This window comes from Halichoeres trimaculatus, unplaced genomic scaffold (genome assembly GCF_033239565.1).
Source record: "Halichoeres trimaculatus isolate MK-OKI-2021-1 unplaced genomic scaffold, fHalTri1.1 fHalTri1_scaffold_9, whole genome shotgun sequence".
Classification (NCBI taxonomy): domain Eukaryota; kingdom Metazoa; phylum Chordata; class Actinopteri; order Labriformes; family Labridae; genus Halichoeres; species Halichoeres trimaculatus.
In genome coordinates, this window is record NW_027437188.1 from 27,174,340 (window position 1) to 27,200,994 (window position 26,655).

Here is a 26,655-nt window from a genome sequence, read left to right on the forward strand (position 1 = left end):
GATCGCTCTTGCCTGAAATGTTGTCCATGGTGCTTTCACACGCTCAATTTCCCACGCTGGGGCAGAGCGCTCGCTCCTCCGCGCCACTGCTGACAGATGTGATGTGTTGATGGGATGGGAGCTCAGAGCAGAGTGTGTCTTGAGTGAAGCTAGAAAGGGAAACAAGTGTCTGTGAGGCCGTGAAACAGAAAAATTTAGAATAATCAGTTATTATCGTTAATATTTGGGGAAAACAATGAGGTTAAATGCAGTGTTAAGTGTGCATTTAGGAGTTTTGTTTTAAGTACCAGCATGTCTAAATAAGATCAATCTGTCTTGGATAGTTTGGAACAACTTGAAATAAGTCAAAATTAGACACAAAATCTTGTTTTTTTTCTTGTTATAAACTCAGAAAATATCAGAAAACTACCAAACCAAACACCTCTGGGTTGTTTTGTATGACCAATTGTCAAAAAATGTTTTATTTACTTAAATGTAAGAATAATCAGAAACTAAAACACTTAAAAAAGATTATAAGTGTACTGGAGTGAAATAAGTTTTCAAGAAGACTAAAAGGTATCATCATCTGGGGTCTCGTTCCAGACTCTGTTATTTGAAGAGTAATTAGCTGTCAGGTATTTTCTTATCAGGACTTTATTTGGACGGGTCAGCCTTCTTCTCATGACTCAAACCAGCTTGTTCAGGCTTTATAACACTCAGTGTTTGCTGAGAAACCCTCCTTTATACCTGAGACTGTCTCAAACTCACCTCTGCTCACAGCCCTGCGTCTAATGACTCAGGTCTCAGCTCAGCTCAGCTTATCAGGTGAGGCTGTTTGCTGGCTGCGGGGTCACAGCGGGGTCACCTGCCTCCACCCAGAGAGATGCAGGGGGAAAAATAAAGTCCACAAACAAATCTCAAAAAGAGAGTGGGAGAGAGCCTTTGAATGGAAACAGGCTTTAAAGAGTCGGGAGAAGAGGGATGAGGAATGTATTTGGTCAGGTGTGGCAGCTGAAGGTGCAGGGGTGATGTATGGTATTTACCTGTGGTGAAGAACAAAAAAATATCTTGAAGTGGAAGTGGCCAAACTGCAATAGAAAAACAGAATCAAGCCAAAGTTGTTTAGTGTCAGCAACAGAGATTTGTTCAAAGCACAGAAAGCATCATAATGAAGAAAAGGTAGCTTTCTAATTAGCTCTCCTGTTGCATAGTAACTTCAACTGGTGTATTCAAAATACATTTCATAGTATAAAAACCAAAAGCTCCAATTTTTTCTTTTAAATTGTTTTTCGGAACATATAAAAACATATAGCATTCTATTTTTTTTCCACTAAAAAATGAATTACACACCAAAGTGCAGCTTCTATTCATTTGACATCACTGATTTATACAAATAGTTAAATATTTGAGCTACATATGTTTTTGTATCTTTTTATATTTACATAGGCTATGGCAAATTTCAAAGTTATAGAATAATATTCATTTCATTTATTTGTTCATTATTATTATTATTATCATTATTATTATTATTATTATCGTCATAATCATCATCATCATCATCATCATCATCATTATTATTATTATTATTATTATTATTATTATTATTATTATTATTATTATTATTATGATTATTATTATTATTATTATTATCAATTAGTTTTTTTTTCCCTAAAATGTGAATTAAAGGTATTAAGAAAAAGTTAGTAATACCCAAATTTGACAAAATGTATCTAAAAAAATTCACCTATGGTATTTTCTGTACACAGATTTTATTACAGAGTCCTTGAGAATAAGCCATATGGAGAATGTTATAGGATGTTATAAAATTAAATGCTTTGGCATTTTTAGAATAGAATGTTATAGACTAAAAAGTTTTTTTTAAAAAAAGAGTATAAAATGTTACAGAGTAGGATATAAAATGTTATAAAACCTAATGACCTCTTTTCTATTCTATGACCTAATGTCATAGAATAGAAAAGAAAAAAGGTTGTACGTCCACAACTTAAAAATAAATTCTTTTGCGTCACAAAAACCACACAATGACGACATTAAACAAGACCTTAATCAAAGACAAGATATTTCGTGAGCACCTGTCCGTCTGTTTTTGCAGTCACAGTCAAAATAATTTAGAAAGTAAAAAGTTATTTTTACTTGGGGAAAAGTAATGTTAATCATATTATTAAGTTATTGCTATTTGTATTAATTAATGTTTACAAGTAATTTTTATCTAATGTTTCTGTCTCACTGGTCAGAGTGTGTTTCTGTGGTTTTGTATAAAACCAAACGTGTCTCACCTTTTCTCTCCTCTTGTCCTTTCAGTGTCCTCTCCAGGCTTGGTGAAAGCACCTGACTTCCCCGGTGCCCGGCAACCCGAGCGCATTTTTCCACCCTCTTGCAGCAGTAACCATGACAACTCTTAATAACCGGCAGCGGTGCGGCTGGATGATGACGAGTCGGTCAACAGAACTAACAGGGGGAGGCGTGACAACGGTGGGCCAGGCGGCAGAAAAAATGGGAACACGAGGAAGGAGAGAAGTTGAGTCGCTGCACCTGAAAGTGAGGAGATTGGACACTCCCTCTGTGTGTCGCACAAACACGATCAACAAGGACGTCTAAGTAGAGCGCAGTCTTTTCAAACAGTATTCAGCTTTTTAAGCCCTTTTTCAGGATAGTGACACCACTAAGGAACAAAAACCAGGCACTCAAAAAACTCTGAAATGAAAGGCTGTGGGAAATCACCCAACACTGTGATTGAAGCTGGAAATATGAAGACACCGAATCTAACAGACAGCCTCAGAGGAGGCTCAAAGACTCAATGAAGAGAGATCCATGGCTACACATACATCGCCTTGCACGTGAGAAGGACTGTGTGACAATCACAATCACCTTTATTGATCTTGTGCATTGGCTTCAAAGGAGTCTTCCATGTTTTTCAATGTGTATACTGTGATTGAAGAGACTTTGACAATCTTGAACGGACTATGCAATGCGTCTGTATGTGTTTGCAATGCTTTGTATAACTGGATTCTGCACACTTGAGACTGGAAATGAATATGCACTATCAGTGAAGTCACGACTATTATTATAAAGTGGAGTTTCTGTCGTGAAAAGCTGCCTGTAACATAAGAAAAAACACAGTGATGTGTGTATGTGTGACAAATATGCCAAAGAAAGAGTGTAGTGTAGCTGAGTGCAGGTTTTATTTGTCGTCACGTCTTAAAAGTTGGCATGTCGTATCTTTAAACCAGGTCTGCCCCGAGGGGGAGGGCTGACTCACACATTTTAAACGTGGCCCTTCCCCTCCACGATGTTTGCACACAGGTTCAGGTGAATTTCAGGAATGGGGCTTACCCTCCTCCTCCTTTCTCTCCCATTTCCTGCTACAATGTGAAGAAATAGCAAAATAGGACAAATATTGTTAATAACTCCTCAATGAATGAAAATATTGACAAGTATTCAGAAAGAAAACAGACCTCTTGGTTTGGTATTTAGTGAAGGAGAGAGACATGAAGAAGGAAAATGTTGTGACGGCAGCCACTCTAATCATGAAGGAATCCAAAAAAGGCTGAGAAATGTGGGGAGAGGAGCAGCTGCTGTGGGTACAGACACACACACTTCAGGTGAACAGATAGAAAATGAAGTTGCTCTGAGACACACATCTTGTTTTATCTATCAGGATGAGGATCAGAAGGTTGAGACATGGGACCAAATTTGACAACATAAATAAGTTCTCCCTCTGAAATACGTTACACCTGTTTTTATGAAACCAAACAGTCAGTTTTGACCCTGTGTGTTTCAGCGGGGCAGATCCAGTCTCCTGTTCAATAATAGGTCATAACATTGTTATTATTATGTTGATTGGTTGGTGACTGTTATAGGCACATTTACTGCCATCGATCAGAGGGCACTCATACTTGTGTGACAGGACGTGATTTTTTTTCTCTTCTAATGTATTATTTTTGTATAAAATTTAAATCAATCATAAATCATTATTTATACTTTCTGAGAAAATATTGATATTTCAAGTAAAAGTTTTTTTTCCAAAATGAAAATGTGGTGTGTGTTACTTTGCGTAATTAGGAGAAAGACAGAAAGCTCACAGCTCTTGGTTTACTGCTTTTGCTTATGTTTTGGATTTAATTTTAGCTTTTTCTAAAAACAGTGTATCACAATTTTAAAATACACCAAGCAAAATATTTTTGTTCATAATGTAAGGCCTCAATGTTTGGGGTTGTAAATCTTAATAAGGTTCACAGTCTGGTCAGTGCATTGATACAATTTAACAGTATTGTGAAAATAAAGATTCACACTGCTTTTCACATAACTTGAAATTATGCTGTGAAAAGTTTGGAAAATTTAAATTTTTCAGTTTTCCAAATGAAGTGACAGATAGCCCATAAATTTACCTACCGCTAAATTGCTGTGAATTGAATTTTGAACTCACGTATTCAAAAAGAAAAAAAACACAATTAAAAAAAAAAATAGCTTAAAGAGAGAAGAAATTGCTTGTGGGTAAAATGTGACTGTTCCTTTTCAGGCCAGTAGTACTTCAGCACAATACCATTCTTTTGATCAATATTACTTAAGTAGTTGGCATCCACAAACTTCTTTCTTTGGATGATTTTTTTTGCTCTTTAAACCCTTTGTTGAGGAAAACAGGAGGGTGGTAGAGTCATGATGGAAAAAGGCTGCCAAGGGTCAAAGGTGGGGGCTAGGTCTGGTCGGAGCTGCTGTTTTCAGGTTGTTTTGAAATAACTGCTGAGCTTACCTGGACCATAATGTCCACTAACCCTATTTTAAATAATACTTTTGGGCTTTTACACCTTTATTTAGGATAAAGGATGGACTGTGGACAGAGCAGGACACAGAGTCAGAGATGGACATGGAAAAGGGGTCTCAGGCTGGAAGCAAACCCAGACTACCCACAATATGAGTGGACGACGGACTTACCCAATCATTCCAACGCCAGATGTTAACCAACTTTTAATAGTATGATGAACTGTCTTTAGCTGCCAAATGCTGGGTTTTAGGGCATTTTACTTAAAAGGGGGTTTATTAAAAACTATAGACGGAAATCACCATTTTTTTTTTTGTGATTAGAGAATCTAGGGTGAAGCCAACTTCCGTACTGGCCCTTTAAGACAAAAACAATACATGCAGCCAAGACTTCATATGAGTCTGTCTAAGGTGTTCATTCCCACCATTTTCACCTTGATGACACAAACTTTTACATTTCGGTTTACTTCAAAGTTTTTATTATACTGATGATTTAAAATTTAGATGCTCTAAAGGTGTGGTTGAAATGAAAATAGCAGCAGCTCTAGAGAAAACACAAGCATAGCTCTAATAGAAACATTACAGAACTCACAGGATTGTGATTGTGTGCTGCTGCCCTGACCCTTGCTGAGTTGACCTGCACTTTACACCATGGAGCCCCACTGAGGCCGGCCTTGTAATCCACTGATGTTGCCCCATTTGGTTTTCAATGAGGCCTTTGATTTTCAGACCCAGGAAGCCTCCAAAGATCTAACCAAGTCTCTTTGGTGCTTTTTTACTAAAAGAAACTGAAATACAGGGAGGCTCATTAGCATCTGTTAGAGTTTGAAATACAACACTAAAGTCTCTAAAGGTGACATTTAATTCAACTCAAAATTAGGGTTTGAATACAAGATTGATCCATTAGCAGAAGTTTTTAGAAAGAGACTGAAGAATTTTTAAAGTTTTATTTGCTCAACAGTTAACACCATGGTGTCAGGCTCATCTAGGGTAAAACCTAATTAGCTGGAGTGCTTCATATTCAGCTCATGAAGCTGTAGATTGTGTGTATTTTCTGATAGTCATAACCTAATTTTGTTGTCTCAGATGCACTGAATACAAATATTTTTTGTTGTTGTTTTAGTTTCTGTTTATTTCCATCAGGCCAAGGCCAAACCTTTGTATCAGCATAAAACCACTGCTGGACAAGTCAAAAAAACTTCCTGTAATAAAAACATAAATACCCGTATACAGCTACCAAAGCTACTGACAGCATTTTTACAGCTGCTACTAGAGGATATACAACTCATTCTGTATTCTTTAATTTGAGTTTTACATTCATCTGTATGCTGGTCGATCCACTGAGCACAGATGACATCATCAAAAGCTGACTTTTTGGTTTCAATGCAATACGTACAAAATAAAAAACAAAGCCTTCCCCTGAAGCCAAAATCATCAGGCTGAAGATCTGGTCATAGGATAATTATTTTTCAGAAACTGTTAATACTTTGACAGTAAGTTGTGATACTGCTTTGACCTAGGCTTGCTTGGTATTTAGTAGTATTAAGTTTTTTTTTTTTTTTTTTTTTTTTTAAGTAAACCAACTGTAGGCTAAACCATGGGTATGATATATATAGTTAACAAAAATCCATCAAAGTTTGAAGTTTGAACTCATTTACGTAATCTACAAGTGATAACTTTTACTGTTGGATCAAAAATTCCAATTATATATGAGTCAAAACTCGATGTATTTAACAACATTTTGTAGCCAAATTTACCAGTAATGTCAATTTATGTTATGACATTATTAGGTGGCTAAATGCAACATATCTTAATGACTGCAGCCACTTAATGACAAAGTGAAAAATACAGATATCAAAGGGCATCGAAGGGTTGAATAACTGGTTTAGTTGAGCATTTTCCACAAATGATGCAAGAAGTCATGAGTACTAATTTTTTCTCTATTAATTCTGTTTTTTTTTTCTCAAAAGAAAAAGTGTATAAAAATACACCGGTGGTATAAAATAGATATAGATATATGCTAAAGAGATGATAAATCTGTGTTATTTATCATTTAAAGTGGTAGTTTGAGCATTTCATCGAAATGAACAACCAAATGTTTTTGGTATAAAGTTGAATATAGAGTGTGGTTTCACATGCACCTGTCCAGGAAGGCACTTTGATATGAAAGGATTAATTATACAGTTATAAAGTTTCTCTCCTGGAGGATATATAAATATATATGTGAAGTAATGATGGAGTAGAAGTTTCCACGATGTGGAGGACCATAGGGGTCACCAGAGGAGCAAGTGGACACCCGGTGATCAGAGGAGAGGCAGCGGAGAGACAGAAAGTGGAGGCCGCAGGGTGAATGTGGCCGTGTGTTTAGCAGAGCCAGAAGAAAAGACACTACATCAACTCCAGCTGAGGCCCGAGGGGTTAATGGATAGGACTACCCAGCAGGGGTCAAAGGTCAGGAGGCCACTCTCTGCCCGGGCTAATTGGTCACTGCAGCCAGAGTTAACGTCAACTTCTCCACAGAGAAATACATACACATGTATGAAGCCGCTGTGACAGGCTGATCAACGACGCTTCTGTTGTGCTTCTGAGCAGTCATGGAGATCAGTCAGGTGTCTATGGCAACAATCAACGGCCTTCAACGTACATCGCCATTGGCTCCACCTACAGTGACAGCGAGGCTACACCAGAGAGGAGAAGGAGAGCTTTGATCTGAAACTCATTAACATTCACTTTTTTAGCTTTGGTATGGAGAACAGAAATGAGTGTCCCTATAAAAAACTTAATCTATGATCTGTGAATTGATCCAAAAGAAAAACAAAACATACATCCATGCATCAACAGCAGAAAAAAAATTTTTGTGATACAATTATTGTTTGAATCTTATTGATTAGCAGGAACATTGATTTAGGGTGCAGAAAACAAATACATTAAAAAGATGTCAACAGTTTTACTGCCATGCCCTTCAGCAAGTGCCAATAATGCATGTATTGTTACTATAAAATCATCCAGGTTAGACTGAAATGTTAAATTTTGTTCAAAAAAACCTGAATTTAAAATTATAAAGTCATATTTTTGGTCAGTACAGGATTCAAAAAAGTTTAACTAGAAAGAAAAGAGCTTACTTTTGTTTTGTCCTAAATTATATTAAAAAAAATGTAAACACGTAAACATCAATAATTTTTTATTTTAGAAAGTTAACACCTTTTAATCAGCCGACCAAAGAGATGTTAGAGAGGTTTTTCGTGGCAAAAATAATCTGGTTTTAAAATAAGAATTGCAAATGAAAAACTTATTTTTTAGGTAAATAAACAAAAGTATCTAAAACACAATAAAAACACCAAAAGTATCATTTAATAGAATCTGAGATGACTTCAAATTTCATAAACATGAATATTGATTGATCCAAAAGAATCAGTTCATACAAATAATTCAAAAATAGATAAATACATAAAGAAATATATGAATGTAATATATCAATGAAAACTCAGTCTCAGCGATTTATGTTGTGATAAATGTTACAAATAAATTTCATGATAGTATGGATCAATAGGAATTTCATCAATCTATTTCAATACTTGAATTTTAGGAAGAAATGCAGCATTGTAGATGTGCATGAAGATCACCTGTTGGATGAGCTCTCAGATGAAGGTTTACCTGTTAGAGAGTGTGAGGATAAAAGTAGTTTCAATGTAAATTTCAGTAGCACATGAGGTGTTTTCCTTTTCTTTTTCTTTTGGTTAGTCTCTACAGGGTGAAAGTGCGAGTCTGTATTCACCGGCGATAAACAAAAAGGGGATTCTTTACTGTATTGCCACATCAGGGTTTTTTGCTGGTGTAAAGGCTGTGGTCCAGAGGAGTCCTGATGGATTGATGCTGTCATGCTGATGCTGTCAGACTCTTGATGCTGCACTGTTAATGATTTATGAGGAGTTGTGGGATGCCCAGAATGGGACCTGGGTTAATGTTCACCACCTCTCTTGGGGGTCTGCCCACGGCCGAACAGATCCAAACCCTATGAGGGGACTGACTGACTGACTGACTCGGCTGGCCTCCAGCTAAACCAGGCCCACACAGCAGGCAGGGGGCTGCGGTGGGCCCTCAGTGAGGAGACTGATGACACCAGGTCGTCTTTTTAATGAGGCTCAATAGAAAAGACAAAGAGAAGCAGAAAAGGATCTGTAATGAGCTCAAATTAACAGACCAACCTCAAAGGTGATCAGCACTGAGACTTGCTTTGGCCTTTTTATTTCATTTGGCCTTCACTGTACAGGATGATGTTTGTAGCTCACAAACTCTGCATGTTGTTTGCAGTTAAAACCGGAGCTTAAGATCTCAGTCCCCCTGAGTCCTGAGAGGTTACTTTCATCCCTCTGTCATGTATATGGACTCTGGTACAGGAGAGGCTGAGGGCAGACCAGGTGATGGATCGCAGCGGTGCTTGTCATCAGCTGCTTTACACTGCTCTCATTAAGCTGTAAATCTTTCACAACAACAGCCACCAACACAAAGCCGCAGAGGCTGCTCCTTGTTGCTCCACCTTGTCATTGGTGTAACAATGAAACTGCAATCTGCAAATCTCAATCACATTGTGTGGACGCACAGAGGTCTAAAGACTTCACACAGCCAATAAAAACATTTGGCGAGACATCAGCAGATGAGTGAAATACAGCTTGTGATTTAGTATTATTCTAAAAATTTCTCATGATGCACTATTTGACATACCATCTGAAACTTTTAAATACATAAATCAAAGACATGTAGAAACAGAGGAAGATGGTTGTTGTAACAATAAAAAAAAAAAATCACAATTTGAGCATTTTTCTAAAATGCTTCAGACCTGCAGGAAGAAAACATCTCTCACCTGATGTGTCTTGTTCAAAATTAGAGGTGCCAGGTATTTGTCACAAAACAACATGCACTTCAGAGGTATGCTAACTCTATAACAACAGTATCCAGAAAGTACCTGTTTAAATGAGGAAAAAAGCGTAACACTGACCCCTGCTGGAATTATGTCGGTATTGCAGCATTTGGCGTTTTTCAAGTGGGAATGAGAAGCCCCGAGTTCTGCGTCTAAGGTAATTTGTTCTCAATGAATTGAGGATCAATTTGTCATCTGAAAGATTAAAAAACTTTTTCTATTATCTATTTCAGGCATTTACTCACACCCGATGCTGTGAAGTAGATCAGGGACAGGCCTTTAACCACACTTTTCCTAAGAGTTTCAGCATTACCCAACAAATAGTTTGCCTTATGAGGGTGTAATAAGGAAACATTGCTTTTTGAATTTGAATTGAACAGACAACAGACTACTTTACTGGCGGAAAAGCACCATTTATTAAACTGAAATAAATATAGTCTAGGTAACACACATAGAAAGGTTATATTTGTTTATTTAGTTACTGTTTTAAAACGGAAATACCGCTTTCATTCCCGAAGGCTGTAGATTGAGAGGTTCGTGTTGTTTGTGACAGTTTCATTTAACACATTTTATCACCAATGACGTTTTAATGTCTGACACAATGATTTTAATATCGAAGTCCTCAAACCAGAAATGTCATAACAACACAACAGTCTCAAATTTCTTTCTTGTAATTTCAGCCTCTAGCTCTGTATAAATTTTTATTACTTTATTAATAAACAAAACGCTGTGCCTGAGAGACTGCGCCGAGGGCTTCTCTGCCCCTTGTTTACCAACCGTCACCAATGACGTCATTTTTATACTAGTGACTGCTGTTATCAAGATGGCGCTGCGGCCAGGATCTGGGGGAGGCAGCAGGTATTATAGCCTTTTAAAACCATCTCTGCTGCTCAAATGTGAACACTTTGTGAAACGTCCGTCTCTTTGTGCCTCTTGAAAACACATTGATGACATAAATGGGGCTGTAAAGCAGTAATGGTGGCTGTTTTTGTTGTCGATGCAGACTGATGAGATGAGATGGCTGGTTGTCAGGTGTCACAGCTAACGTTAGCTGGCTAGCCGTGTCTGCTGTCTGTCTGTGCTAAGAGTGGATTTAAAATAACGCTACAAGGTTAATTTATAAAACTGTTAGCATGTGGCATCTTGTATAATAATTATTACACCTACTGCTCATGATTCCGTCGATTCAGCGTGATATAGTCAGGAAGAAATGTTGTGTTCCTCCTGTAGCATTGTCAGATTACAGGTCGTACCTGTGCTGACAGGCCTGTAGATGGCTGACAGAGTTAAAATCTGGCATTTGAAAATCTGATTTACGAACTCTTTTATCATGTACTATGTGTGTTTGTGATATAATGGAAGTTAAAACGTTGGAACTGTACGAAATCGAGTGTCAAGAGCTGCAAAATCTCTAAAAATTTAATCTTTTGCCACTAGCTAAAGAGACTTTATATGCTTCATCTTCTCAGAAGATATCTGTGTGCTTCATGTGTCAAAGAAATACTGGGTCAATCCTCTGCTACGTGCATTATCCGCTAGCACAGACAGCCAATACATAGAAATGTTTTAAGGCAGTATTATTCAAAGAACAGTTTGATGTTTGCAGAGGAGATTAAAAACTCCAGCCTCATGATTCTTTCATACACTGAGCTCAAGCAGCTTTAATAATGAATACACTCTGGATACAAGCATCTCGACTAGCCAGGTGATACTGATCTGACAGGTGAAACTGAAGCCTTTCCAGCCTGTATGAATGAGTGTAGGTTGGAAAAAGTAGATGTAATCTGAAGACCATGGTGTAATTGAAGTTTTCTGTAATTTGAGTATCTCTGTTTTCATCTGGAAGAAAAATTGTTGAATTATTAGACTCTTATAAAGCTGAGCAGAAAGGTGTAACTCACATTCATACCACTGACTGTTGCATGAGTCATCAGTTTTGTTCAAATCCAATGCAAAGGATTGTATAAATCAACTTTGATTCTGTTTTCACTGTATGTGGCTGTCAGACATTATAATGCAGCGATATGAAAATTAATTGTGACAGAGTGCTTAAGTGACAAACCAGGAGGTGGAGCAGTGATGCAGCTCACTAATTCTACTTAACAGGTGAAGCATCCTTTGTAGGTGTTCAGGGTCAATTCATAAAGTTCATACTGCATTATGATGCTGAGCTGACAAGGATGTTGACAGAAGTCCATAATTACAGTGTAATCACAGATGTTTCTGACTCATCTGGTCTTGTTCTTAAACTGTTTTCAATTACTGAACCTCATGATAACCTCCTCGGGGTGGTATAAATGTATGTGTGTGTATGCTTAGCAGTCAGAATCATAATGGGAGCTCTTTATATTTTTCATTGTTGGTTTTAGGGGTGTGGGGAATGAGGGGTTACACATTCAATTTAAAGCTCCTGTGACAAACTTTTAGATTGTGAAATTTTTAAGTAGTTTTTTTTTTTTGAATGCAGTTTGGTGTCTTTTCTCGACACCTACCCCGTGGCAGCAGTCGTTACAGGCATTAGAAATGATGATTAAGACAGATAAAATTTTGTTCCCATGAAGGTTTTGTTAACTTTTTGCGGGTTACACAGAAGATTAAGTATTTCTGTCATATTTCGTAGCCATCAAAAACTGCATTGCTGTAGCTTTAATTAAGTATTTATGATGCTGCAACTGGCTGATTATTCTCTAAACCATGCATGAGTTTGTTGAAGGGGCTTGCAAGTGGCTACTGTTAAGTTTGAAATGTTTCCTCATTCCTGAATTGTATCCACAGAGTTGTTAAAACCAAGTTACTAAGTTTTCATTCTGCAAGTTTTGATGATTGAGGTGTTATTTCTGGCTTAAATTTGTGGGCCAGGGTTAGTTAAAAATTGCCCACACAGGCTCCAGTTTGGTTGTTGAAATCAGGATTGGGACACCCCAAAATACAGCATCTCAAGTTTCATAAGATATTTTTAAGAATGTCATCTGCATTTTTTCAAAGTCTGTAATGCTCATCTGTATGTGGCTGAGTGAAAGCTTAAAACAGAGAAAATCTTGCTTGTTTTTCAGTGATTTGTTATTCCCTGTAACGTCATCCATGGGAGCAGCTTCAGAATGAGACAAAACCATTTCAGATTCCCTCCTGTGTGATGATGACGTTGTCTTAAACTCCTGACCCGGCCGTCAGTCTCCCAGCTTGAACAACAGTTTGATGATAGCCGCTGGATGATTGCAGTCTTTTTACAAGGCACCAGCCTGCCAGGCCACAGCTGCTCTTACTGCTTATCTCCTCCTGTGTTAATCTGCCCAGCCATGACCTGTTATTCACTGCAGGATGGTGGTGGGCAGTGCTCTCGTGCTCCTATAAAAGCCTTTTAAGCTGCAAATCTTACATGGAGCAGATGTGAGAGCCCGAAGCCATGAAGTCAAACAGCAGCATCGCTGAAGTTAAGACTGAGGCTTCTCACACCAGCGGCACCCTCTTTTCTGCTTATAGGTTAAACGTGATAAATAATCACATTTTGAATCAAATATAAATAAACTTTGTGTTTTCCAAATCATGGAGATTAAAAATACGAAGAAAAGCTATATTGTTAAAAGTATATATTTGCCTTGTAGCAGCTGTCATTTAGAAGAAAAAAATCATTGACATCCCTAGGTTATTTCTTTTTTTTAATCAAAACACCTGTTGGTATGAAGTGCATAAATACAACAATACAATATGTATTTCTCCTTTCCACTTGGGGGCATCAGAAACAAACCACAAGCACTACACAACCATGGTCTCATTTTAAGAAAGATCCTGTGAGGAAGTCTGTTGTGTTGATTTTGGTGCCCCCTGTAGACAAAGAGATGCCTCAGATGTCTCTGCCTAGGTTGTTCTGTTGATACCTTTGGTGCATACGCATCTGACGTTCTTGCTAACAGTCTCATCTTGCTTCATTCAAACAGTTAAATACAACACTAATAGGTACTACATGCTGTTAAAAAAGTAAAATTAGAGGTCTATACTCTCCTAGTGGTTATAGGCCTTAGGAATTACGGTATAGAAGTGGTTATTAATTTGGTAATAGCTGTGTTTATTTAGATAGGTCAATATTTAGTTTGTATTATTGGCTAAAAACTATGTACAGGAGCTTTAAGTTGGCTTGATTCAGCTAACAGTTCACACACCAGACAGACATGATACTCACTATTGTTCACTTGTAAATTAATTATGCTTGTGTGTTCACCTGATGACTCTTCCTGAGCTCTGATTTTGGTCTCCACCTCCTCTGGAAGAAAAAAAATACAAGTTTATTTTTAGGGATTGGTTGTCATTTTCTAATTCTTGTATTCTTATATTTAAAAAAAAAATCAGTTAATAGGAAAATTATCTACTATTTACATTTAACTACCATCTTTATCAGTCTGTGGTTGTAATACTGCGCTCCTGCCAAATGGTGGCTGTAGTCTGGTAGCTGTTTGCTAACTGCATTCAGTATCAGCAGAAGAAGAATTCTAAACATGTCAATAACGTAATAACAAAAACAGATATTTTGAAATGAACAAAATTGAAGTAAACTGAAGAGACTGAGCATGGCTGTTAAATATTATGGTATGTAAACCATATACTGTATATAAAGTGGACAGCGTGGCTATACCATTTACCATTGTACTGTTTTGAAGCCAAAATACTCCCGTCACAGGCGCAGCCATTGGTAGCCGTTGTGCAGCTAGAGTCTGCGTAGTAGTGTGAGGGACTCAGGGAGAATCTGAGTGAAGCCAGGGGGAAATATATAGAGTCTAATCACTTCTTGGCTCTCCTTCCGGACATTTTTTACAATCCCTGAAAAAAATACACAAGAACGGGAGCTGTCAACCATCATTAAACGTAAGGTAAAACCTTGTGTTTAACCTCGTGTAACTAATGAAAATGAAACTTTTCCAAAAAAAGAGTACTTCAACACAAGGCAGCCGAATAATATCTTCAAATCAGCACAACAATGGGACAAGAGAAACATCTCTGTGAGGTGTATTAATTTTTTTTAAGTTTGACCAGAGCCCATCTGAAATGACCGGAGAGCCAGATTTTTTTACCTATACTGCAGCCAGTCACCAGGGGGAGCAGTTTTTATGGCAACCTCACTTCAAGCCAAGCAAGATGACGTCCATTGTTTTTTAATGGCCTATGATGTAAACATACCCCTTGCTGCTGTGTCACCAAAACATGTAACACACAAAGGCAGAGCTGATGCTAACAGTGCCAGTCACCAACAGAACGTCGCCCTGGTGCCTGTTGACGCTACTGCTGCTGACAGTAAAACAAACAAATGAAAAAAATAACTAGTACTGATTAATTTATTGCATTTTATAATTAAATCCATAAAATCACCAAAATCATTTTACATGAATAATTATAAGATCGAAAGATGACTGACAACATTTTTAATGGACTAACGGTCAGTTCATTAATGCTGGCTTCAGTGCACAGTTTTTAGCACAGTAAAAAAACTGAGACATTCCTTGTTTTGACCAACTGGAATAACTTTGGAGGTGAATTTAGCATTCAGACGTCAAAGTGAAGTTAAAAAAAAAAATCAGGCCTTGTTTGCCACGGGGACGTGGTAATTGCTTTGGCAAACGCTTGAGTCGTGTTTCATCGAGCTCCCTGCCTCCTTTTTTGTCAGCACAGTTGTGTTGGTGCTAAAGTTATCAGTATGATAATGTCGCTCAACCGTTGGATTACTTTGATGCTCGGAGTCAGACGGGGAGGCAGACAGACACTCTGCAGTTTCTCTCCCGTGTTTGTGTCTGCGTCATCAGCTCCTGCCTGGAGGAGTGACTTGTAATAAGTTATTAGACAAATAGCTGAAGGCCTGTGTGTGTTGGCACGGCTGAGGGAGAGAATTGGCCAGCTTCTAGAGGCTTCCTCGGATTATTTCTTAAAGGCTTGTTTCTCAGCACGCAGGCCAAAGCGCCTGTGGAAACTTAACTGCATCATTTAAGCTGCTTTTTGGCATTGATGTTTGAATTAGAAAATAAATTTACCTTGTGCCTTTTTTTGTGGTGACTGAAATTACATCTTTTTCAGAAAGTTATGGTGCTGCTGCTTTTTACTCATTATGCGCGTTGTTCTATAATCTCACAGAGGATGACTTTTCCCTTTTATCGATCAGATGTGGCGCTTGTATCAAAAGCAGCTTTTATGGAATAAAAAAACTTCAATAATTCAACAAAAATGCATTCACTGGTGATTTCTGAAAGTGAAAGCCATGGTTTTGAAAGAGAGAATAGTTTAGTTTCTCAAGGCTTCAGGGGAATCATTTCATTCTGGTCTCACATTTATAAAACTTCCTATTGATTTTGTTGTAACTGTTTCATTCTCAAAACTGATGTGCCTTCTTTTTCTCTCTGTAGTTTCATGTATCCTGTTGGAGGGGGCCTGGGACCGCCACAAGGTAAATCACCTTTGTAATGCTTTTTTCCCATTTATTGGGTCAGTGACAGGATGTTGTGTCTTAAAGATGACTTGTTGATTAAAGTCTTATAACATGTCATTCCTATCTGCGAAACAATGCCATTTAAACTTGATGTTGCTGCTTTGTGTTTATAATTTATAAATCATGTAATTTAAATGAAAAAAAGACATCAAACTTCTCACTTAACGTCACCACAAGAAGTAAGTACAGGCATTAAGAGCCATTATCTGAGTCACTCGTGTCCAGATGAGTGCATCGCTAGCCTCAGATGTATCATTTTCCAGTGGCGTGCCTGTCATATTTAGGCTGTTGACTCCCATTTGCTGCATCATTATAGACAAAGTAGATTCTGTGCAGCTACCTAAACAAGCCACTTATTCAGCGCGGCTGAGTTCTAACAAAGTGGATCATCTGGCTGGCTCCAGGAGGAGCTGGCTGTCAGCTCGCGCAGCATCTGTGAAAACAAACAGACACTTTCTCTCCCTCTCCTCACTCCTCTTGTTTGGCTCCGAGCTGTCACAGTCGTCACCAGAAAAACAGATTTGCTTGTTGCTGAGCGTGCGCCTTTCCCAGCTGTCCACGAAATTGATTTGCAATACTGAATCATGTCCAGACTCTGGAGCCTCTTTTTTCAAACTCCAGACTTGTATTGAGTTTTCTTCAGTGTGTTTTAAATTGTGCTGACTGCCATGTTTAAAAAAATGAATTGAATGCACTATTCTTCACGACCATAATCCATCCTCATGCTGTTTTTGTTTTTTTGCAGGCATGGTTCCCATGCAGCAACAGCAGCAGCAGCAACAGCAGGGATACCCCATGGTTCCTGTCATGCAGGCTAACATGCAAGGCATGATGGGTATGAACTTTGGGGGACAGATGCCCCCGGGGGCCATGCCAATACAGGTGAGCTTTGTTTCATGTTTTTGTTTCGTGATTGCTCCCTTGCTGATGCTTTCATCAAGAGTAGGCCTGGATTTAGATTTCCCCACGGTCCTATTTGTGTCTGAATCGACCCACACACCCCGACTGTTTTAAACATCAGCACATTAACAGGGATTCATTGCAGCCTGGTGATTTTTAACAAGACTCAAGTCCGTTAACGTCATCCTGAGTTACAGCACTGTCCCTCTGTTTGGGCATTTAATTTTAAGTCCGTGTGGTGTTTAAGTAGAGCTGCTAATGAGACGTCTGAGCTGCTGTTTGTGTGTGTTTTTCTGCATCTAACAGGGTGGGATGGCTATCGGCATGCAGACCCCTGGGATGCAGTTCCTGGGTCAACCACAGTTTATGGGGATGAGACCGGCTGGACCTCAGTACACTGCTGACATTCAGAAACAAATGGCTGAGGAGCATCAGTAAGACATCTTTATACTCACTCTGTGGTTCTGGTTTCTGACTATAAACTTTATTTTTAAGGATAACGTGACAAGATCACATTCTACGTAGGCCTGTCATGATAATCAATAAATCAATTAACCGAACGATAAATAAAAACGTCCTTGGTAAGTTTGCCAGCCTTGATAAACTGACACGTGCATGCATGTTTGTTTTCCTCCTCTCTTTCGACCAAAGAGGCTGAATGAGAAGATGGCTCACTACGTCTATCTTTCCTAACATCAGGGTGCATAGGTTCTATAGCAGATTTAGCAGATTTATAGCGGAGTGAGCATCTGTCAAAAATGTGATCTTTGGCATCTTTTGCGACGGGGCTGCTCGCGCGTACACAGGGCGAGAGTCCTGAGGGGTAAGGAGGAAACACACGCTAATATGAGTGATGGCATGAAAGATACGGTTCTTAAGCCGCCTGCCACAGTCCCAGTGTGGGAATATTTTGTTTTTTATCAAAATGAACAACGTGTGAGCTCATGAACACCAACGAGCTGATATGTTGCAGTTGTTTGAAAATAGTGGCGACGAAGAAGAAGAAGGGGAGGTGCAGCAGAGCTTTGTTCCTTGACAATCTGCTCTTACTGAGGCTTTTGGTCTGCAAAGTGAAAAGAAATAAAAGTGCCAAATAGTGGGCGCTCAAAAACAGCTACATTGCCAAAGAAATGCAACCCTTCAATACGGTTAAAAGCCAGAAATGTTAAAAATGTTTGACAGACAGTACGGATTGACTGGGAAAAAGGACATGTTACAAACAATTCAGGAACTGTATAAACTCCCTTTTATTTAGGCTATAGTTTTTATTGCTGCTTTTTTTTTTGAGTTTGGTTTTTTCTTCAGAGACAGGGTCTATGTTTTATTGTTTTTGATTAGTATTAATATTTTCATTGACGTATTTTTTTCTAAAAGAGAGTCCATTTCATTTTCATTGTATTTTTTTTCTCTTTCTTGTTTGTTAAATTTATTATATTTTTTGTTTAATTTATTTTATTTTAAAGATCCTGACCTTTTAATTACAGTTAAATACTCTTAAGAAATTAAAGTTTCTTGCTTTTGATATGGTGTACTCACCTTATTATCCCATTTATCATAATTACATCAATGAAAAAATGGGAAAAAAATCAAAATAATATTGACAATAATATCGTTTATCGGCAATAATATTTTGGAAAATTATAATCTAGCAAAATTTGTTATCGTGACAGGCCTATTTCTACGAGTTATTTTGATTCCATGTGTTATAATTTTCTAGCAGCTCTGATATCTTTTCAATTCTAAGTTTTTACACCTGTTACCTTTATCTGCCCCTTCCCTGTCATGCTAGCTGGAAATAATCCAATCAAAAGTAGCCTTGATTAGTATCTAAATGTAAAATAGAACTATTATTTTCTTTCTCCAAAGTATCCTGTCTCATCTTGTTCTCAGAAAGCGTCTGGAGCAGCAGCAGAAGATGCTGGAGGAGGACAGAAAAAGAAGACAATTTGAGGAGCAGAAACAGAAGCTGAGGCTACTCAGCAGTGTCAAACCCAAGGTGAGTCTCTCCCGGCATCCTGATTATTTCTCAGTTATTCCAACCTCTCCACACCTCATCTCTCTAACCTTCCGAGCCCTCAATCCTCTATCGTTCTACTCTTAGACGGGAGAAAAGAGCCGTGACGACGCCTTAGAAGCAATCAAAGGCAACCTGGACGGTTTCAGCCGAGACGCGAAGATGCACCCAACTCCATCATCACAGACCAAGAAGCCAGGTATGTCCACGTCAAAGCTTTGAAATGTAATCCCTGTTGTGGCGCTCCATCAGCTGATCCGAGCCGTGTGGCTCTGCTGAAAAGCCGGCGTCTGACAATAATAGCTGGATTAGAGGCAGGTCAGCATGATGAACGCACAGCTGGCAGCCAGACCAGGATTTTCTGTCTGAGCACATAATATGTAACACAGAGTTTATTCCTTTTATCACATTACGTTTCCCCTCTGTCCCCTCATCTTCACACCTGACAGTATTATTCATCACTGTCACTTTTTAGGAATGTCTCAGTTTGTTTGTGTTCATCACAGTATCTGTGTATGAACCTGAGTGTTACATATAGACCTTTACATTGACTTAGAATTATTTTCCCTCGCTTAATCTTTTCATGAGCAGAATCAGAATACGTAGGCTGAAGCTCGATGGCAGAAGTTAAAAACTGGTGAAAAAGCAAAAAGCTCATTGGACAATATCTGCAAAGATCTGATAAAATAATCACTAACTTGTTGTTTCACTAAATCTTGATTTTGACTGCACATGTAGACATTGGTTGACAGTGGTTGCATTGCTACAGTTTCTGATCCTGCACTGAAAAGCCCGTATCTCACTCCTGCAGTTTTTCTCCATCACAGTGTTTCTGTTTCTGTCGTGTTTTGTGCCATCATCATTATTTCTTCGTTTTTGCAGACTCATCGCCATCACATGCGTCTGTCACCACTCACTCCCTCCCCCCAGCTTTATCCGAGGACAATGATGAATTTAGTGACTTTCAGGGGCCTGTAGACTCCTTCCCTCCACCCTCCTCCTCCTCCTCCACTTCCTTCTCCTCTCACCCCATCACCCAGCCCTCGTCTTCTGCCCTCAAGACAGGTTTCACAGAGGAGGATGACGATTTTAGTGATTTTGTTCAGGGTCCCGTAAACCTCTCCTCACAGGCCCCGAACCAACCTTCATCCCCTTCCCTGAGAGGAGGTCTGTCCTCCTCCTCTTCCTCCCTTCCTCAGTCACTCCCTTCCTCTGTGCCCATTCCCACTGTCACCCAGCACTCTGCTGTCAACACCAGCTCCCAATCTACATTTCAAGGTAACTTTTCTTTTGCTTTGTTCACACTTCCCCTCCTCTCCTCATAATGTAAACTCAGCGGTTACACCCTGAATGAAACTGGAGTTTTTTCTTTTTTACTTGTGATGCTGCTCTTGTTGCTGATGCTAAATATTTGGACTGGTCTGATGTTTTTTTTCTGTTGGTTTTGGCCTGAGATTCAGTGTGACAGCATGCAGCCAGCACAACAGATGGCCTGGCCTCATTACCTAAAACCTTTAAAGCGACCACACGTTACAAACAAGGCAAACGAGGAACAAGAAAGAGAGAATTTCCCAGCAGGTTCTAACCAAACAGAATCCATGTCCTTGTCTGCTATTGATTGTGAACCTGTGCACGGTTTATGCACTGATCAAATCCTGTCACTCTCGTGTGTCATCTGTTGACTAATCTGTGGGCTGAGCAGCTGCTCTGTGACAGCTCTGTGGTCTGTGAGCGCCAGACTGAGAGATCAACTTCTGTCCAGAGAGATGCAGCAGCACGTCCTCCCCTGAGTGTCATCATCCAATCCTTAGAGACATTTCTGACCTAGTTGTTTGGCATCTGGAATAAGCAGATTAAAAAGCCTTTCAATCACTGCCTCTGAGAAGAGAACTACTATTGAATTATTATCTCTAAACTAAGAAAAAAGTGTATTAAAGATTAAAAATTATGTGCAGAAATGTGATTTAGTCTGTCTCACAGAGAGAGCAAAAATGTGTGACATATAGACTCACTTAAGGGCTTATTCGTCAAATTTATTGCAAGCTGAAGAGTGTGTGCCCAGAGAAATAATGCACTGTTCACTAACACTGATTACAAAGAGCTTTCAAGTCAAATTCATTTCATGGAAAAAAGAAGATAAAATACCAGATTTAATACACAAGAGAACAGATACAGGGTACAAGAAAGCTGAGGAGCTGCCAACAAACAGCACTCAAGTGTTAAACAGTGGCACCAATGCAGAAGTGCTAGAAACTGCAGTTCCTCTTATGTCCACTTGAGGCTGGCTCCAAAAGCCCAGGATTCCTCTCTGACATCAATATTAAAAAGCTTTTTTAAACAGCAAAATCAAACATATTTAAAAACCATTCCAGGCCTGGCTTATTGGCCTGACAGGTGTAGTCATTACATATTTTACAGGAAGCTAGGCTTCACACAAGCTAATTTTGACCAGTTTGCTTTGTTTGTATTGTTTTTCATTCAAATATCAGACTACCAACGTGGCTGTTAATTTTACTTACAGACCCTCCCAGAAGTTGATACTCCTTCATTCCGCCAACATAAACTCAAACCTCTTCACAGGATCCCAGTATATCCAGGATTTGGCTGCAGTCAGAATTTTCAAACTTTAAAAACCCCTAAAGAGTGTGACATCATTGGGACTGAGTCATTTTTTTTTACTTTCTATAGATTAAACCTTGTGACTCCCTTGACCTGTCACTTAAAAAAGAAACTGTCTTCTGTTAAATTATTACACTCCGGGATTAAACGTCAGGGAACTTAAGAATTTGGAAAATAGGCTCTGTGTGTTTCTCTCAGCTGTTTTCTCCCTCTTTATATAACATAGGTTCTCGGTTAATAAGCGTTTCACCCAGGAAAAGAAACCTTCAAAGGGAAATGAAATGAGATCAAGCGGGTCATTTTTTGCTCCTGTTTTCTTCAGTTCAGTCTCTGTAAACAAAGACAAATACAATTTAAAGATAGATGCTTGATAAATGTCTTTCTGTCCATAGAAAAATGGTATTATTGTAGTAAAAGTAAAGTAGTTAAGTTCTTCAACCTCTGTCTTGATAACAATTTCGACATTAAGAACCCTGTCCCTCACTCACCCCTCAGGCCCGTCCCTGGAAGAGAAGCTTTTCTCCTCGTGTGATCTCACGGCTGAAAAGACGGCCCAGGTTAGCTTTAAGTCCAAGCAGAGTTTGGCTAAAATGGGTCCTAGAGCCAAAGTCTCGACCCAATTTCAGTCCAGCGCTAAAGCCAGGAACTGGGCTAAGGCCCCTGAGGACTTGAGTTCTGTTTTCGTCTCAGAAAAGCTACCTGAAGCCCCGACGTCGGCACCCAGTGCACCGCCACCAGCTGCTGAATCATCTCCTCTGAGCGGTGGGGACAGTGGTGAGAGAAGTGAATGTTTATTGCACTTGAAGCATCTCTCCTCTGCTTTCTTGCAGTATTAACTCCAAAATCAAGCAGAAGTCTTCTTTCTTTTCTGGGGAAAATGTTTCACTCTTTCTAACCCTGAAAAATAAATCAGTCATTTCTGCAGCAGCTTTAACTTCTTCCAATTTTTTGGGATCGTAGTTGGTTAGTGTCTGATTCTGGACTGAGCCTCTCAGCTCTTTTTTGGTGCTGTTTTATGAAATCCTGCTGACATTTTCTTCACCTCATCACAGAGGAACGGTGTCCTTACATCTTCTCCTCCCCAAAGTCTCTGCTCTTATTCCTGCCTGCTTTAAGCCTTCCTCACTTCTGGCCAAAATCTCATTAGAGGGGGCCCTCTGATGTTGGCGCTCTGTGCACACATTGGTTGAAAATGAACCGGGGTTATATCTGCTGACTCAATGAGCTACCTTCCTCTCCCTCGTGATGAAACAACCCTCTCAGAACAACTGCCGACGCATGCTGACTGCTTTGGTTTAACAGGGATGTGCATGGACGGGCAAGGTGCCACATGGGCCCGAACATAATCTGAGGCTGATTCTGCATGCCACTGTGTTGTTGTTTGTCTGTGTCTGTGCTGTCTGTGTCAGCGAGAGGAATACAAAGGCTCACCATGCAGACTAGAGGGAGATTTGTAATAAGATTTATTTCACTGCTGGGCTCTGCAAAGTGGATGCTTGAATAAACAGATGACTTGCAGATGTAGTGTAAAAAATTAAGTCGTGGCTTTTTTATTGTTTAGAAAAAAGTTTATTTAGGTCAGTGTCATAAGCTTGTTAACATTCTGAGTATTTTTCTCATGGCAGTCTCTACTATCCCCTCTGTTGAAGCCAGAAAGGCCACACACACTGATTTATGCCCGTCTGATGTGGCACCAGGTTTGTGATTCAGTGCAGGGGAGCGTTATATCTACAGCGAGCCTCCCAGACATCAGGTGTATGATTTTGTTGTGTTTGATACCAGCAGGGCTGAGTTGCCAAGAGGCTTGGCAAAACGTAAGCCTGGACAAGTCTTTGCTACAATCACTCATGCGGTGTGTGTGTGTGTGTGTGTGTGTGTGTGTGTGTGTGTGTGTGTGTGTGTGCCTGTGTGTGCCTGTGTGTGTGTGTGCCTGTGTGTGCCTGTGTGTGTGTTTGTTTGCGTGTGGCAGCAGGTGTTGGCGTTTACCCACAACAAGAGCACATCCAGCCCATGGTGCCTGCCTGGGTTTACAATGACAGCCTCGTCCCAGGTAAACATTTGTACATGGACACATACAGGATCAGGTTTCAGATAATCCGATTGTTGAACTAGGCTCAAAAATCTCTGGTTGAGTTTAGTTTGTGGCTTTGACATAGCTCTGTAATTATCTTCCTGTTTTTCTTTTCGTAGAAATGTTCAAGAAAGTTCTTGAATTCACCATGACACCAGCAGGCATAGACACAGCCAAGCTCTACCCCATCCTAATGTCGTCAGGTCTTCCTCGGGAAGCTCTGGGGCAGATCTGGGCGTCCGCCAACCGCACAACACCTGGCATGCTGACCAAGGAGGAGCTCTACACTGTACTTGCACTAATTGGTGTGGCGCAGGTAAACACCGGAGTCAAGACAAATTATCCTCTTAGAACGACTTCACTAATCATCCCTCCCGGCTGCTGCAAGAGTCTCGCCATAAAACCCGGCGCTGCAATCAGAGAGGTTCCGCTAGAAATAGAGGGAGGCAGCACTGTGAGCCAGCCTCAAGCCTGTGAAGCATTGTAAGCCGCGTATATGTCTGAGTCCCCGTCAGCCGGGTTTGGCAGGAGGTTTCTTATCATCCTTAGCCCGAGCCTGTCACCACCACCACCCCTGGGAGGATGCAAATCTGCAGGCAGCTCACGAAACACGACGTGCCACCGCTTCCGTGCAGAGAATAATAAGATACTTTTGGTGATGTAAATCTTCACAAGGCTTAAAACAGACACAATGAGCTACATTCTCATGTCGGGGAGAGGTCTGCCTGTGACATCTGTGCTAAGGGATCTTGACAGTGTTGAATAATTTACATGCAAACATCCGCCTTTTTTTTTTTGTTCAGTAATTACAAGCTGGCATAACATGATAAATGTTCTGAATGCAGCTTTTAAGCCCTGATATCAGGACCAACGTGTGTGTTCCTCTCAAAATACTTCCATCTCCCTCAGTCTGTCTGTGTCACTTAAAAGATAAATCACCACAAGGCCAACTTTTTGAAAGCTTTGGGATTTTAGAACAGTGGGGTAGATTTTGCAAAGGTTACCCAATCATAAGGAGCTTATTGTTCAGTCACATACTTTTATCAAGCAGTTGATTTTCATGCTCAGTTTGTGAGTAATAACGAAAAATATTTCAGGTTTGGATACAGAGATCTGTTTTTTATTATCACTGCATGTTTTGACACGAGGACAAACATTGAAAGTTAGAAGTAATACTCTTGAAATTGTTTTGATATTTCAGAGTGGCCTCCCAGCGATGAACGTGGAAATCCTCGGTCAGTTCCCCTCTCCGCCTGTGCCCAACCTGCCCGCCCTGGCTATGGCCATGGCCCCCGTTATGCCCCAGCACCAGCAGCCTATGATGACCCAGCCCCCTGTCTCCATGGCAATGCCCACACCAGCACCCCCACCCCCTGTCATGGCCATGACACCCGCAGCTCCGGCTCAGGCTCCCACAAACACTAATTTCATCGCCAGTTTCCCTCCAGCACAGGTGAAAATCCTGCTTTGACTTCTGTATCTCACTCCTCTTGTTTACAGCACTTTCATTAACGTGTTGTCGGTTTAGGTGAACAAAACAGATGACGATGACTTCCAGGACTTTCAGGAGGCTCCAAAAGCAGGAGTGGGAGATCCAACTTTCACAGAGTTTAAGGGGGACTCAGGGGCGAATTTCCCCACTACCATCGCACCTCAGCATCAAAACAGGTATGAAGCAGCAAAATGATGAGATGGCTTAAACAGTTTTTTTTTTTTTATTAACTTAAAAAGGGCAAAATATGGTTCATTTTCCAACTCAGATAAGTAATTTTGTCTTAAAACTTCGAAGTTATATGAGGTGATTCACTGACTTTCTATCTTATCTGCTCATTATTTCTGTCTCCTTTTGCTCTCTAACTACTCCCATCTTTCAGAGGAAATGTTTGCTGTGATTAAGCCTCTAATATTCTGCCCTGTTTCGTTATTTATAGCCCGGTTATTTTGCGTGGTATTTGTGTCTTTCATTGTCTCTCTTTGAAACTATAGAGTCAGACACACTGTCTTAACATCTCCCTGGAATAACAATGAGTGCAGGTCATCTTTTAATGAATTCTTTTCAGCGGACACTAGATAAGCTCATTTCTTCATATTACTTCCCAACCCCATGTGGAGAGACCGTCCTTTCACGGAGAGGAAGCTGAAAGGCAATTATCCCGTTGAAAGACAAAGAGAATCCGAACACAAGTATCTCACATCTAAGAGGCAAAGGCCTTCAGTAATTCGCTCCTATTTCTGCCCTGAAAACATCCACTACTGACGGTTTCAGCTGTGCAGCAAAAATCCCCTACAGCCTGAGATCTCTGTGTAATTAGAAGAGGGGCTGAAAAGCTCATGTATGGTTGCCAGCCCGAATTGGCAGGCGTAATTTACAGTCGGATATCTCTCAGAGAAAGGGCTCAGAGAAAACTTCTCTGGAAAGTCAGCATAATGAATTCATGTGCTTAATTTGTGTATGTCATAGCTGCTTCTGCATTGTGATCGTGATAAACCTCTCTACTGAACCTGTGCTTTCTTAAATCTGTGTTCTCACAGTGCTCCTACCATGCTGACTCCAGTGTCTGGTTCCTCCTCTGCCTCCGTCACATCCTCGGATAAGTATGCTGTGTTCAAGCAGCTGTCTGTGGATCAGCCTGCAGAGCCTGCACCCCCTGCCTCAGGTAACCCTCTACAGTTTGCACAATACGCTACAAAACATGATTCTCTCCCCACGAAATGCTCCTGACAGGTTGGATCCTTGGCGGCAGATGATTGTAGAAGAAGTAGGTTAAGAAGCTGCCTACAAGTGACGTTGAAAACAAGCTTAAGACTAAGGAATGTGTATTAAAGCATCTGAGCAGCATCCATTCCAGCCTCCATCATCGTCAAGTTTGTCCTGTGCAACCAAGGACATCTGTACCCCGCTTAGGTTGCGC

The 26,655-nt window shown here is 39.9% G+C and overlaps 2 protein-coding genes across 13 annotated transcripts in view; both read left to right on the plus strand.

The window, feature by feature from the left end:
* Nucleotides 1-3,902, plus strand: part of hnf1ba (HNF1 homeobox Ba) — a 39,842-nt gene extending 35,940 nt beyond the window's left edge. For all 4 annotated transcript variants that reach the window (XM_074678849.1, XM_074678846.1, XM_074678845.1 and 1 more), the window contains one exon: nucleotides 2,299-3,902. In XM_074678849.1, coding sequence (XP_074534950.1) covers nucleotides 2,299-2,319 — 21 coding nt within the window. In that variant the 3' untranslated portion in view covers nucleotides 2,320-3,902. The remainder of the gene's footprint in view (nucleotides 1-2,298) is intronic.
* A 6,557-nt stretch (nucleotides 3,903-10,459) lies between these two features.
* synrg (synergin, gamma) overlaps nucleotides 10,460-26,655 on the plus strand; it is a 42,507-nt gene continuing 26,311 nt past the window's right edge. For 3 of the 9 annotated variants that reach the window (XM_074678903.1, XM_074678905.1, XM_074678907.1), the window contains exons 1-13: nucleotides 10,460-10,531; nucleotides 16,057-16,097; nucleotides 16,885-17,021; nucleotides 17,346-17,473; nucleotides 18,930-19,035; nucleotides 19,141-19,252; nucleotides 19,936-20,331; nucleotides 22,168-22,446; nucleotides 23,642-23,722; nucleotides 23,863-24,059; nucleotides 24,945-25,196; nucleotides 25,272-25,411; nucleotides 26,276-26,400. In XM_074678903.1, the coding sequence (XP_074535004.1) occupies nucleotides 10,497-10,531; nucleotides 16,057-16,097; nucleotides 16,885-17,021; nucleotides 17,346-17,473; nucleotides 18,930-19,035; nucleotides 19,141-19,252; nucleotides 19,936-20,331; nucleotides 22,168-22,446; nucleotides 23,642-23,722; nucleotides 23,863-24,059; nucleotides 24,945-25,196; nucleotides 25,272-25,411; nucleotides 26,276-26,400 (2,029 nt within the window). In that variant the 5' untranslated portion in view covers nucleotides 10,460-10,496. The remainder of the gene's footprint in view (nucleotides 10,532-16,056; nucleotides 16,098-16,884; nucleotides 17,022-17,345; nucleotides 17,474-18,929; nucleotides 19,036-19,140; nucleotides 19,253-19,935; nucleotides 20,332-22,167; nucleotides 22,447-23,641; nucleotides 23,723-23,862; nucleotides 24,060-24,944; nucleotides 25,197-25,271; nucleotides 25,412-26,275; nucleotides 26,401-26,655) is intronic. The other 6 variants (XM_074678904.1, XM_074678906.1, XM_074678910.1 and 3 more) reach the window with 4 other exon arrangements.